This window comes from Elgaria multicarinata, chromosome 20 (assembly GCF_023053635.1).
Source record: "Elgaria multicarinata webbii isolate HBS135686 ecotype San Diego chromosome 20, rElgMul1.1.pri, whole genome shotgun sequence".
Taxonomy (NCBI): Eukaryota; Metazoa; Chordata; class Lepidosauria; order Squamata; family Anguidae; genus Elgaria; species Elgaria multicarinata.
Window position 1 is genome coordinate 2,259,391 of NC_086190.1, and position 13,710 is coordinate 2,273,100.

The following is a 13,710-nucleotide window of genomic DNA, read 5'->3' on the forward strand; positions in this document are numbered from 1 at the left end:
TTAAACACCGCAGAAGTGGAGAGAGATGGGCCGTGGCGGGGGTGGGGGGCGTTTAAAGGGCATTTATTATTCCTGGTTATCCGAATTTGAACAGATGTTCTGAGACGTTGGCTTGGGGTGGGGGGTGGGGGTTGGAGTGGCAGGAAGGGAGGGAGAAGACCCCCCTTAAATCGGTTGAAGAGAATTTAAAATCTTTGTTTGCTGTGCCTCCCCGCCCCGCGCATAGCCCCCCCCCCCGTCCCACACAAGTCCGCACTGGCTGTCCTGTCTCAAGAAGAAGAAGAAGAAGAAGAAGAAGAAGAAGAAGAAGAAGAAGAAGAAGAAGAAGAAGAAGAAGAAGAAGAAGAAGAAGAAGAAGAAGAAGAAGAAGAAGAAGAAGAAGAAGAAGAAGAAAAGCCACCTCGATTTATGTCATTGAACAAAGCCCATTGCATACCCCGGCACTTACTCCTGAGTAAAATTTCATGGGGGACACACACACATACACACACCCCGCTGAAGTCTCGCGCACAGTCCCTGGGGAGCTCAGGACTGCAAATGTGTCCGTACCCGAGGTCGGAAGGAACCGAAATGCAAAAAGTACAGACAGTGATAATAATAACTAAGTCGTTGGGTGAGAAACGCAGAGGGAGCGGATGACTCCGTGCTCCGGGGCTTATCCAAGGAAACCAAATTGGCAATAATAGACTCAGGAGAGCGAGAGAGAGACAAGGACTTCTGTTCCAATTTCTTTGGGGAAAGTTTAACCAAACTCTCTTGGGGGGGGGGGGGTGTTGCTCATTGGAGAGAATGTGTTCTGCATGCAGAAAGTTCCAGGTTCTGTGAGCGGCATCCCCAGGTAGGGATGGGAAAGACACACACCCCTCTCCTGAAACCCTGTCCCTGTTCGAGCCAAAGGGGATAGAGTCGAATTTCTTAAATAACTGTTTGCTATACTAAGTACCCTGACTGTTCACAAAAAACCCTGCCTTTGCCCCCATTGAGGCCTTGAATGGCTGGGCTGGATCCCCCTCCTTGAAACTTTGGAGAGCCAGGAAAAAAAAGTGGGGGGGAGGAAAGCCTTTGTCTCCGTTCAAGCCACATGAGAGAGAGTCGAATTTCTTGAAGATCTGTATTGTAAATAAAATCAACAACGATGAACGAAATATACCCCTGACTGTTCACAACCCCCCCTGCCTTCGCCCCCATTGAAACCTTGAATGGCTGGGCTGTCCACAGCATCCCAAGGTGGCCCTGGCGACCGACGGGACTTGCCTAAGCCAGCTGGGGGCAGCGGGGGGGGGGGGCGGCGGGAGGAAGAAGGAGGGGCGCCTGGGGGAGGCGTGTGTTGGGGGGGCAGATTAGCTCGCTTGGGCGCCCCCGGGAGCAGATGGGGCTGGCGGCTGGGTGCGGGGCCCGGGACGCTCCCCTGCCACGCGGCGACACCAGCCCGGGGGCTGGACGGGGCGGGGCGGCGCGGCATAAAAGCAGCCCCGGCGGGCGGAGGCAGCGGAGTCCGCCTCCTCGCTCTTCCCCAGCTCCATGTCTCCGCTGAGCTCCGCCGCGCCGTCGAGGCCCGCTCCCGAGATGAGCGCCGCCCGGAAACCCAGCGAGCTGCGCAAGGTGAGCGCCCGGGGTGGGTGGGTCCCGGCCCTTCCACGCCCGCTCCCCACGGCCCCGCGGGGTCCCCGACCTCGCCTCCCCTGCCTTTGACTGACCCCCGTGTCTCTCCCCGTCCTCCGCAGAGCCTCAAGCCGCTGATGGAGAAGCGCCGCCGGGCGCGCATCAACGACAGCCTCAACCAGCTCAAGACCCTGATTCTACCGCTCATCGGCAAAGACGTAAGTCGCTGGCTGGGGCGCCCCGGGACCTCTCTGTCCCGGCGAGCCCCTGGAGGATGGCGGGGCGGAGGAAGGCCGGGCGGGGAGGCCTTTTGCAGGGCAGCAGCACGCGCGCGCGCGCCCGCGTGTGTACAGACAGCCCTCCCCAACCTGTCGCCCTGTAGGTGTCTTGGACTGCAAATCCCATTATCCCCATCTAGCATGGCCCTGCTGGCTGGGAACGACAGGACTCCCAAGTCCAAGGCAGGTGACGGGCCCCGGTGGAGGGGGAGGGGTGCATATGCACAGAGCAGCAGCCCAGACCATAATAACTGGTTGATTAGGATCTGCCGCGCCGCAGGCCTCTGGGTGAAACTGTGGCGTTCACTTCAAGGGAGGGTCGTGGTGGCCACCACTATGGATGGCTGTGAAAGGGGCTTGGAGAAGGCTGTCGGTGGAGGAGGGGGCTACCCATAGCCCTGGTGGCTCTGTGCCCCCCTCCAGGACCAGAGGCCAGCCCTGCACCTGTTGGGCGGGAGGGGGCCGTGGCGCTCCTGCCCTGCTGGCGGCCTTCCCGTGGGAACAGAGTGTTGGGTTAGATGGATCCTTGGTCGGATCCGGCATCAGGGCGCTTCTGGTGTTCTTACCTGAGAGTAAACTCCCTGGAACTCGGAAGCCCTGGTAAACTACTCCACAGGCTGCACTCCGGAAATGCTTTGAGCCAGCTTGAAGAAAAGATCTTTCAGCCGGCTGAAATGCAGCCTTTTAGTTTTTAGTAAGAAACTTCAAGAAAGAGGTGGAAATGTTACCTTTGACAGTGCTTAGTGTAAATTAGGGTGGGTGGGAGAAACCCCACCTCTCAAAGAACAGAGAAGAGGCGGCAGGTCTCTGGGCAGCGTGATTCTCCTCCTCCGTCAGCTAGTCTGTCTCAAAGAATCATCAAACTTGAAAGCCTCATTATTGCCCCAAGGGTTTGTTGCTTGTTTGTTTATAATACATTTATGCTGCTTAATAATGATATACTGAAATCCTCATGCAGTTGGCCATTGGCCATGCCAGATGGGGACGATGTGACTTGCAGTCCCACCGCTTGACGCACGAGGTTGGGAAGGGCTGTGTTGGTGTTTTTAAAGTATAAGCCATTCTGTGGGTGTCGCTCCCCAGAAAATTTACATAAACTTATTAAAACAAAGCGCATCCAGAAAGGGGAGAGAGGCAGTACAATATATTCAGAGGAAAACCTGCCTCTGTGCATTTAGTTATTTATTACATTTATGTCCCGCCTTTTTTCCTCTTTAAGGGACCCAAGGCGGCGTACATAATCCTCCTCCTCTCCAGTTTATCCTCACAACAACAACCCTGTGAGGTAGGCTGGGATGAGAGTCTGTGACTGGCCCAAAGTCACTCAGTGGGTTTCCATGGCTGAGTGGGGACTAGAACCCAGACTCCCAGTCCAACACTTTAGCCACTACACCACACTGCCTTCATGATGTAGAAGCCCTCCATGAGCCTGCCCTGTCCTCTGGCCGCCACCATAGAATGGGGTTGTCTGAAGATGTGCGTCCTTCCTTTGAGCAAACAGTGACCTCCATGTCTCTCTGGCCACAGCCCACCCAATGGCCCCTCCACCCCCAGCTCCCTTGCTGTGAGACCACTTGGGACCCTTTGTCCCCAGCCATCCTGTGATCTCAACTCCGTCCCCACAGCTCTTTGCTTGCCTCTGTTGCCTGTCTTCCCAGGGTGCTGTTCTTTAACTGTACGTAACCCTTAGATCTTGCAATGCAGATCGATCCGCGGCTTCTTTTGAGAATCTGGACATTTCTTTTCTTGCTTTCCAGAGTTCCCGCTTTTCCAAGCTGGAGAAGGCCGACATCTTAGAGATGACCGTCCACTTCCTCAAGGAGCTTCCAGACCCCCGTGCCTCAGTCCCAGGTGAGTGACCTTCCTTTGGCCCAGGCGCGTGAGCATCTTTTGCATCAGGGAGTTGTTCTTCACTCGAGGGCTGGAGGATCATCAGGGTGGCAGAGAAGAGGAGTTGGACGGAGCCTCCTCTCCAAAGGACGGGGGGGGGGGAGATCTTGGCCGAGAGGCCGAGCGTAGGTGGCTTCGAGCTTTGGACCTTGGAATTTTAGAAGCAGGCTTGTAAGATCACCCCTGGCAGAGCATTTGAACCTGCGCTGCACTCCAGCTGTTCGTCTTGGCTGTCCCCCTAGACAGAATTTAGGGTCTGGGTAAGAAGAGCTTAAGGGTGCAATCCTGTGCATGTTTAGACAGAACAAAGTCCTGCAAGTCTGATCATTCCCCAGCCAGCCATGCTGGAAGATGTAGGAAACATGCATAGGATGGTAGGGCTTTTTTCTCTCTAGACATGCATAGGATTGTAAGATTGTAAGCATGTACAGGGTTGTGCTCTAAGTGGCTCCTTTGAAAAGCATCCGTTGCTTGGCCTGGGACCTGGGCAGCATTTGGCCTCCTGCCTTATCACCGTCTGTCTTCCGCCAACAGCTTGCCTCTAGATGCTTTGGACTGCAACTCCCAGCATCCCTGACCATTGTCTATGCTTTGCAGGGGCTAATGGGAGGTGTAGTCCAACACATCAGGAAGACACCTGGTTGGGGGCGGCTGGTGTACATCCCTGGTGCTTTGTGCAGTCCCTTGAGCCAAAAATGAGTCAGTTCCCAAGGACCACACAGCCTAGCGCTGACAGTGGTGAAGGTAACCGAAGGAGAGGCGGAACCCACCAAGGACTCTAAAGGGGCGATCCAAGGGGCCAGACCTACTTGAGGGTCAGGGCGCTGCACTTTGGATAGCTCTGTAGCGTTCTGGCTGTTTCTGATTAAAGCACCCCCAAGCCACTGACCTCGAAGCCACCAGCCTCCACCATGGAGGGCTGTGATATGTAGTACCACGCACCTTTCCCAGCCTGCTTCACCTGAGCGGCAGGTGAGTCCGCACTCAGCCTCCTCGGGGGTGTGTGTGTGTTAGTGGTCTAGATTTCTGTTCCTATGCCATGGGTCCAGAGGGACGGGGTGGAGGGAGACGCCCTGAGCCGACTCATGACCCGGGTCTCTTTCCTGCAGACTCTGCCGACAGTTACTGTGAAGGCTACCACGCCTGCCTGTCCCGGCTCACGACGCTCCTGCCCAAATACAACCTCTTGAGCCCAGATGCCTGCAGCAGCCTCCTCGGGCATCTCCAGGGTCTCAGCGAAGAGCGTGCCTGGCCCTGCGACCGCCCAAAGGACTGGGCCCAAGCAGGGTGGGCGTCCTTGCGCCCGGCCAGGGTGGACCAGGAAGAAGCCTTTTCTGCACACTCCCCCGAGCTGCCTCCTCCATCCCTCTGGAGGCCCTGGTAGAACGGTGGACACCCTGGCAGAGAGAGAGAGAGCTTGCCAGCGTGTGACTTTATTTCGACTTGGCGAACATTTCCAAGCGGGGTACTGGGGCGCGGTGGTCCCTATGCCGCAAGAAGATTGCTGATGCGCCCCAGAGAAGCCCCCACCTGCAGAAGAGGCTACGCCCTCCATCTCTGCGTGATTCACTGCTCCGGCTTTCCAACCAGCCTCAGCTGAAAAAGCCCGTAACTTCTGCCTAGCCTCTGCATTTTAGTGTGATTTGGATCTTTCAGCTACTCCTGACACGGTCGAATGACCTGCCCTCTGAGGAGGCTGCTTGTTGTGTCTCTGCATGGCAGCTGCCTGTATTCCTTTTTATTTTTAGACAAGGCTTGTAGATCAGTGACAGGGCATCCAGAAGGCCTCAAGTTCAAGCCGCAGGTAGGGCTGGGGAAAGTCTCCTGTATAGGTCGTTTTACTAAGCAAGACAGACAGGTGGTCTGTTTTAGGATAAGGCGGCTTCTGGTAGGCCTAGACTCAGGGGGATCACCTCCTTCCAATCAAGGGGGCATACCTAGAACAGTGACTCATGCAGAAACACACAGGATGGACTCCTCTGGGGGTGGGTATTTTTTTACAGATGCAACAAATTCAAAAGGGTGTGTGTGTGGCAGAGAAAGAGAGACAGACAGAGAGAGAGAAGCAGAACTGCTATTTAAGCTGCACTCCTATGCAAGTTTTAACAGAACTGGCTGTGGAATGCTGGGAGTTGTAGTATTTTTGCCTGTCTAAACATGCACAGGATTGCACCCTTCATTTTGTAACAGGGCAGTATCAAGTCTTTAAGGCACTTTCTGGACCGCGTTTTTTTTTTTTTTGCTAGAAATCTCCTTTGCACCTCCTCAAAGGTTTTATGGCCTCAGCAGAAACCCAGGATAGTAAGGCAGTAAACCCCACACGGGTCGTTGAATTGTCTTTCTCATCTGGCCTGTGACTTGCACAAATCCAGCATAGCCTGAGCCAAAGATTAGGCAGCACTTTAATCTTGTACATATTAGTAAATACAATAAAATGCAATAAAGTAATGATTTGTTTAACATATGTGTAATTCCATCTATATTTTTGACAATGCAGATTCCTTTGTGTGGGACACATCCCTTATATTTTTAATCTTTATATTTTAAAGATAATATTTTAATCTGTTTCAGTCTGGGGAATCCTTGTAGTATAGATTGCTCTTCTTATTAACGTGGTGGTTATTTGCAATAGATTGCTTCCCCAGGAATTTCTCCATAGCACATTTTTGGATATCTAAAAATGTGTCCGACGTTAAGAACGCAATCCTCTCCATGCTGGTTGAGGGCTGCAGGGAATGCAGGACTTTTTCCTGTTTAAACATGCATAGGATTTCACCCTAAACTGCATCAAAGACAGGAAACCCACACATGAACAGTCAGGGAAAGGGGGCCTGGGACCCCCACGGGGACAGATTTTAGGACCCAGGTCACCCCTGAATTTCAGCAGCCCTGCACTAAAGAATGAATTATCCCAGCAGTTGTAATTTGGGTGCAGAAAAAGATAATATTATTATGACTGGTACTGGTGGCAATATGAGCAAAAGAGTCTCTCTCTCTGCTCTTAGAGTTCGGGCATAATTTATCTCTGTCCTACTTATACCACCATTAGGACAGGTGAAGGAATATAGTGCCTCTGAGTGTATGCAGAGTACCTTTCAAGATGAGGTCCTAGGTGACAGGGTCTAGTTTTCAGGCACTTGAAAGCTACTTAGAAGCACAGAGACCACATCGCCCCTGATGCGGAGTGTCACGTTCGCTTTCCCTGTTTTTCATTTATAAAGCAGAATGCAGCTCTGAATGCTGAAATCTGTTGTGTTCCTTTCTTGAAAATCAGGGCCAACACACACCATCATCACCATCATCATCATCATCATCATTTTATTACATGCATGGAATTTGCACCTGCTGATGAGGTGTGTGGGTGGGGGGGGGAAGGTGCTGGTAACGGTATCTTTTCCCCAGCTGGGAAATTTGGCAAAGGGTGCTTTTTGGAAGGGGGAAAAAAAATGAGACGAAGACATAATTATCTATCTACCTGTCCAATCACATTTCTATGCCACCCAGCAGCTGACGCTCTCATCATCAACGTCTATCTATCTATCTTGATCAGACTAAAGTTTTATTTAATTCAGTATCCTGGGAACCCATAAGCAGCAGGCCTGAAAAACAGCACGCACGCACGCACGCAGAGTTCCAGCAACTGGTGTTCAGAAATAGACTGACTCAAGGTGTCTGTGGTGCGATCATGACTAAAAACTGCTGCTCCTCATAGGGATTTCTCAAACCCTTTTAAAAACACAAACACAGAGTTAACTCTGCCTAGGGGAACTCTGGTACTTCTCTTGTGCCATTTGCTGTCCTTACGTCAGCCCTGTCATGCGGGCCAGTATTAACTCAGTACGCCTTACCTTAAGCCCGACCAGCTTCTGTCTTCCATATATTGTGTGTGTGTGGGGGGGTGAGTTCATGCCTGCCACCCTTGAACCCACGCTTTGCGCTGGCTGCCCAGACATGCCCCCGTCAACGGCATCTAGGATCTTCCGGGAGTTCCGGTAGCCCGGAGCTGTGCCCTGTCTTGCAAGTTCCTGATACTGAGCTCCATTGCTAACCGCATATTAATGTGGGCGTGGGGAGGGGGGTGACTGAAAAGCCCTGCGAGGGCTGCCTCCCAGCACCGCCACTCCCTGAGCAAGCATCCTGCAGCAGCCTTCCCAGGGAGCGAGGAGGGCCCGGCATCGCGACTTCCTCCTCCTCCTCCTGAGGGTGCTTCCTTACGGCTGGCATTTCCAAACTGTGCAGACTTGTGTGCCTTTTAATTTATCAAATTAAACAGCCAGCTCCTGTTCAGAGTTCGGCATGCTGATACCCTTGGGATTTAGCGGAGCTGCAACCTTCTTCTCTCTGGCCTTCCTTCGTCTCACATCAGTCCGCTGGTCTCTGTCCACCACTCTGCCGCTAAGATCATCTTCTTGGCCCGCCGCTTTGACCATGTCACTCCACTTCTGAAATCTCTTCATTGGCTCCCAATTCACTTCAGAATCCAATATAAACTTCTCCTACTGACCTTCAAAGCTCTTCACTGCCTAGCTCCTGCCTATCTCTCCTCTCTCATCTCACACTATCGCCCCGCTCGGGCTCTCCGCTCCTCAGATGCCATGCTTCTCGCCTGCCCAAGGACCTCCACTTCCCTTACTCGGCTTCGTCCTTTTTCTTCTGCTGCCCCTTACGCCTGGAACGCTCTTCCAGAACACTTGAGAACTACAAACTCAATCACTGCTTTTAAGACTCAGCTCAAAACTTTTCTTTTCCCTATAGCCTTCAAATATTGAGTTTGTTCTGACTTTACACTGTTGGTTTTGCCCTACCCTGTGCCTGTTTACACTTCCCTGTGCCTGTTTGCATTCTCCTTCCCTCTTTATTGTTTACTACAACTTATTAGATTGTAAGCCTATGCGGCAGGGTCTTGCTATTTACTGTGTTATCTGTACAGCACCATGTACATTGATGGTGCTATATAAATAAATAATAATAATAATAATAATAATAAGCTGCTCATGCCCAATTCTGGGGCCTAATTCCCATGAACGCACCATATCTGCTCGGAGGCTGTCTGCCACATCTCTGCCTGAAACTCCGTTCTGGCCTGGCTCCCTCTGAAACTGCCAGATAATTCTGCCCCAACTCTGCAGTGTGTGTGTGTGTGTGTGTCAATCCGTTTGTTTCAGAAACGCAGTAGAAAGCACTCTCCTCTTGCGTCTCTGCATGAGTCACTGATCTCGGCTGCCATCCTTCCAGTCATGACTAGGGACATGCACAATTACACAGAGGAGCATAGGGGGGTTGCTTCTGGGTGTAGTGTCAGCTCTAAGTTTTGGAGGGCCCTCGGTCAAGACCCCCTCCACAGAGCCCCTCCCTCGGTGAGTCCTCAGCTGCTCTTCCGCCTCAACTCCTTCCTTAATGTTACTCTTCCTTGCTTGCTTGACCGGCACAGAGTCCAGGGGAGAGTCGGCTGTGGGGCGTCTCCTGCTCCTCCTCCTCCTCTTCCTTCTCATCACCACCGTTGTCTGGGCCAGAGCGAGAGGCACAGGTGAACAAACTGGTTGCAAAGCTGAAGATCAGGTGGGCCTCGTCGGGGAGATCATTCCATAATTGGTGCAGCACAGAGAAGGCCCTCTCCCTTGTTGCTGTCTTCTGAGCCTCCCTCTGAGTAGGCACCCAGAGGAGGACCTTAGAAGCTGAGCATAGTGTATGGGCAGGTTCATGTCAAGAAAGTAGGTTAAACGACTCAACTAACAGGAGCAGTCATTGGCTGAAGAAACGGAGCAGCTGATGATCTGATGGTGGTTATTGAAGATAATGGTGGTGGAAGGAGACTCAAAAACCTGAGAGCAGAGGGGAATTCAGGATCAAAGACATACGTTGCACATTTACAATTAAAACATGCAGATTTGAAGCCAATTCAACATCACCAAGGCACAAACGATCACACTGGATTCCTCTCTGCCCCAGAACAGTAGGGATGGTTCTGGGCAGCGGGTCAGCCCCGCTGTTGGACAGCGTCGCTCACCTTTGAATTGTCACCTTGATGCCGGTGTTGTCAAGAGCGGAGAATGCGCACGTGTGAAATAGTCCAGAGTCTCTGGTTGATGCAACGCGGCCCTGGCTGGTTTTCAAATTCATCAATTGAAGGCTTTCGCGAGACATCTGTGCACGGAGAAAGAAGGCAAAGGGTTCGTCCGTTCACCTCCTGGCACTGTGAAAGCGCTGGATCAGCAGTCAGTCAGGAGATCTGGGAACAGCTGCTTGGTGGCAGAGACTGACAAGCATCTGCCCTCGTGGCAGGGAACTGCAGCCAGGCACTGCCAACACCCAAAGCGCTTTTATGGTTAACTAAAACGTGGAGATGATTGGCCATAAAATTCCAAAAGGAACAGAGAATTCCCGTCAAGTCTCAGGCCGGGGGGCAGAGCGGGGGAAGCACAGCGGTCTAACAGACAAATGCACAGAGGATGGACTCTGTCACAGGGCATTAGCCAACCACAGCCCCACCCCTCAGTAGCCATTTTGTGAGAGCACCCACAACACTCTCAACATTTCAAAGGTGCACGCTGATCCAAAAAGACCGGGCTGTCATCGAACATGCTTTGGTAATGTAGCGATGTCCACCAATTTGGATGGATTTAAAAGGGGGTTGGATAAATTCCTGGAGGAGGAGGCGGTTATCATCACAGGTTGCTGTTGCACTCATGTCCTGCTTGTGGCCCCCTGGCTGACAGCCGGTTGGCCACTGTGTGAACAGAATGGTGGGATAGCTGGACCCTTGGTCTGATCCAGCAGGGATCTTCTTCTGCTCTTAATTTGTGGCTCTCAGTCAATAGGCAGGTTGATAGGGAGTTCTCTAGCCCCGGCACCATCTCAGGTCCATGGGACGTTCTTGGAAAAGAAGGCTATCAATGGCTACTAGCCCTGATGGCTGTGTACTACCTCTAATAGCAGAGACAATAAGCCTGTGTACGCCAGTTGCTGGGGAACATGGGTGGTTGGGTTCTGCTGCACCGGTGTCCTGCTTGTGGCCCCCTGGTTGACAGCTGGTTGGCCCCTGTGTGAACAGAATGCAGGACTAGATGGACCCTTGGTCTGATCCAGTAGGGATCTTCCTATGTTCTTAAACTCTGTGATGGATTTCAACAGTTGGTATCCTCCAGATATATTGGACTGCCAGCATCTCACCGGCTTTGCAAGAGATGAAAAATACTTTGCACCTTGGAGAGCTCTTTCAGGGCTCTGGCCAGTCCTGACTTCACCACCCCACTGACATCGGAGCCACCAGCCTCCACTGGGCCTTGCTCTTTGCACCCTCTTTTGTGAATGGTACCGTTGTATTTCTAACCTCAGCATGCTCTCAACCTTGTTTTCCAGGGGCTGAGATTTGATTCAGATGGGAACCACTAGGCCAAAAGCCACCGTCTCAGTTCTTGGACACTTGCACCAGTTCTGTAAGGCTTTCTGGGTGTGATCCAAGGTGCTGGTTCTGTTCTCTAAAACCCCGGAAGGCCCTCGACAGCACCTCTGCCCAAGGAACACTGCCATTCATTTAGATCTGAATGGGAAGGTCATCTCTACCTGCCCAGTTTCCAATGTATCTCTACTGCAGGAGGACATTATTATATACATTGGCCCAAGATCAGCCCAATTTGGTGCCCTTCTGATGTTTTGGACTACAACTCCCATAACCCTCAACCATTGCCCATGCTGGCTGGGCCTGATGGGAGTTGAAGGAAGCCCGTTGGGCAAGGCTGCCCTAATTTTTCTGGATACCAAAACATGAACCACAAGCTTATGCGCCATCCCAAATTTTACAAGGCACAAGATTGCAGAGTCTCGTTTAGCAGAAACGATGGATGCCCAGCAGCAGAGAAAGAGAGAGGTTGAAACATCAGGCCGACCTTATCGCCTATGTCATCGCGGGACTGGGCTCCAGGACTCAGCCCTAAGCTGGAGCAGGGCTGGCTTGATGTAATTGCTTAATTACCAGTTGTTCACCTCTTCTTGCTTCCTTTCCTGAAAACCTTGGGCTATAGCAAAGCTATTTCCCAACCAGAGGGAGAGAGAGAGGGAGGGAGAAGGAGAGAGAGAGAGGGAGAGAGAGAGGGAGGGGAGGGGACCAGCCCTCTGGAAGACACTTGTAAAATTAGATATGGTGTGGAAAAGGAGGGAGATTCACTCACACACACTCCTTCCTAATAGTAGAACTTGGGGTCAGCCAAAGAAATTGCCAGAAGATGTTTAGGACAGCCGAAACACAAGATCAGGGTAAACAAACTGAAGCTTAACCCACACAAGATGGAGGCGCTCCTGGTTAGTGAAAAGGCAGATCAGGGAACGGCAACTTAACCTGTCCTGGAGGGGGCTACACCCCACCCACCCCGGAAAGACTGCAGGCATTTCTACATAGGGTATTAACTCCAGCTTGGCTGCGAATTTGTGCACCTTGGTTTACATGATGCAGTGGTTTCTGTCCCGAAACTTCGCATTTTCATGGTGCCATTTTACCGCATATTTTAACTTTGCTCCATCTGTCTCCATGGTTCTCTGGGAACGTGTCATTGGTGGGGTGAATGTGAAACGGGGGTGGGGGTGTCCATTTTGGAACGTTGGGAAATGGACGGCTCACCTGAGCAGAGCCCTGTGCATGTGAGAAGCCTTGTGAGAGCACAGCTTCGGGGGCGGGACTCAGGTGAGTGTTTACAAATGGTAGGCATGGCAACAGTAAAGGGCCATTGGTGAAGCCAAGTAATTCAGGTAATTATGTTAAATGCCAAGACTATGCAGCGTTACAGAAGGGGGGGAGTTACTTTGAGAGCCCCGCCAGTCATTATTTGCTGCACATTATGGCCATGTCACCTGATGCTGCAAAGTTTCGAGACAGGAAGTTCCATGTTCAGTCCTGCCTGCCCATGTCTCACGTTGCTTGTCGTTTCGCCACTGCGATGCTGTGGGTTTTGTGGGGGATCAGCAGTGAAAGCAGCACAGTGTTCAGGGCCCCTGAGTTTCACAGCCTAGGGGAACTCCTGGACTCAACCCTCGGTCTAGATGCTCCGGTTTCGGTGGTGGTGGCCAGGAGTGCATTTCCCCAGCTGGGGCTACTGCGTCATCTGCGTCTGATCTGGCCATGGTGGTGGGTCTGAACAGTCAGGCTGAGAGGCCAGAGAGCAAGTGTGTGTGTGTGTGTGTGTGTGTGTGTGTGTGTGTGTGTGTGTGTGTGTGTATTCCCATCATAGAATCATAGAATGATAGAGTTGGAAGGGGCCTACAAGGCCATCGAGTCCAACCCCCTGCTCAATGCAGGAATCCACCGTAAAGCATCCCTGACAGATGGCTGTCCAGCTGCCTCTTGAAGGCCTCAAGTGTGGGAGAGCCCACAACCTTCCTAGGTAACTGGTTCCATTGTCGTACTGCTCTAACAGTCAGGAAGTTTTTCCTGATGTCCAGCCGGAATCTGGCTTCCTTTAACTTGAGCCCGTTGTTCTGTGTCCTGCACTCTGGGAGGATCGAGAAGAGATCCTGGCCCTCCTCTGTGTGACAACCTTTTAAGCATTTGAAGAGTGCTCTCATGTCTCCCCTCAGACTTCTCTTCTCCAGGCTCAACATGCCCAGTTCCTTCAGTCTCTCCTCATAGGGCTTTGTTTCCAGACCCCTGATCATCCCTGTTGCCCTCCTCTGAACATGCTCCAGCATGTCCTGCTTGCATCCTGTTTGTGGATCCAGCTGGCCTCTGATGACCAAGAGCCTCCATTTGCCTCGGAAAGCATGAAATGGATCTAGTACCAGTAACCTCCCATTGGTGTGCATACTTGCAGACAGTCCCAGGAGTGGCAGCTCTGCCTTTCACAGCGGTGTGAGAGATGGAATTTCTCCTCTGAACCCAGATGGAACAAGTTGCCAGCGGCATTTAAGGGAGAAAGAGAGAGAGAGAGAGAAGAGTTGTGCCTTCCAACCC

General features: G+C 52.2%; 1 protein-coding gene across 1 annotated transcript; it reads left to right on the forward strand.

Moving 5' to 3' along the window:
• The first annotated feature begins 1,505 nt into the window (after nt 1-1,505).
• On the forward strand, nt 1,506-5,154 carry LOC134411468 (transcription factor HES-2-like). Its single transcript, XM_063145291.1, has 4 exons — nt 1,506-1,602; nt 1,725-1,820; nt 3,638-3,731; nt 4,880-5,154. Exons 1-4 carry the CDS (start codon nt 1,522-1,524, stop codon nt 5,152-5,154), a joined length of 546 nt encoding a protein of 181 aa, XP_063001361.1. The 5' UTR covers nt 1,506-1,521.
• Nucleotides 5,155-13,710: the final 8,556 nt, after the last annotated feature.

Excerpts from the sequence above, each read along its gene's own strand:
- LOC134411468 (XM_063145291.1), top strand. The coding sequence starts at position 1,522 with ATGTCTCCGCTGAGCTCCGCCGCGCCGTCGAGGCCCGCTCCCGAGATG. Across the intron at positions 1,603-1,724 it reads AACCCAGCGAGCTGCGCAAG|AGCCTCAAGCCGCTGATGGA; the intron begins GTGAGCGCCCGG and ends CGTCCTCCGCAG. Across the intron at positions 3,732-4,879 it reads CCCCCGTGCCTCAGTCCCAG|ACTCTGCCGACAGTTACTGT; the intron begins GTGAGTGACCTT and ends TCTTTCCTGCAG.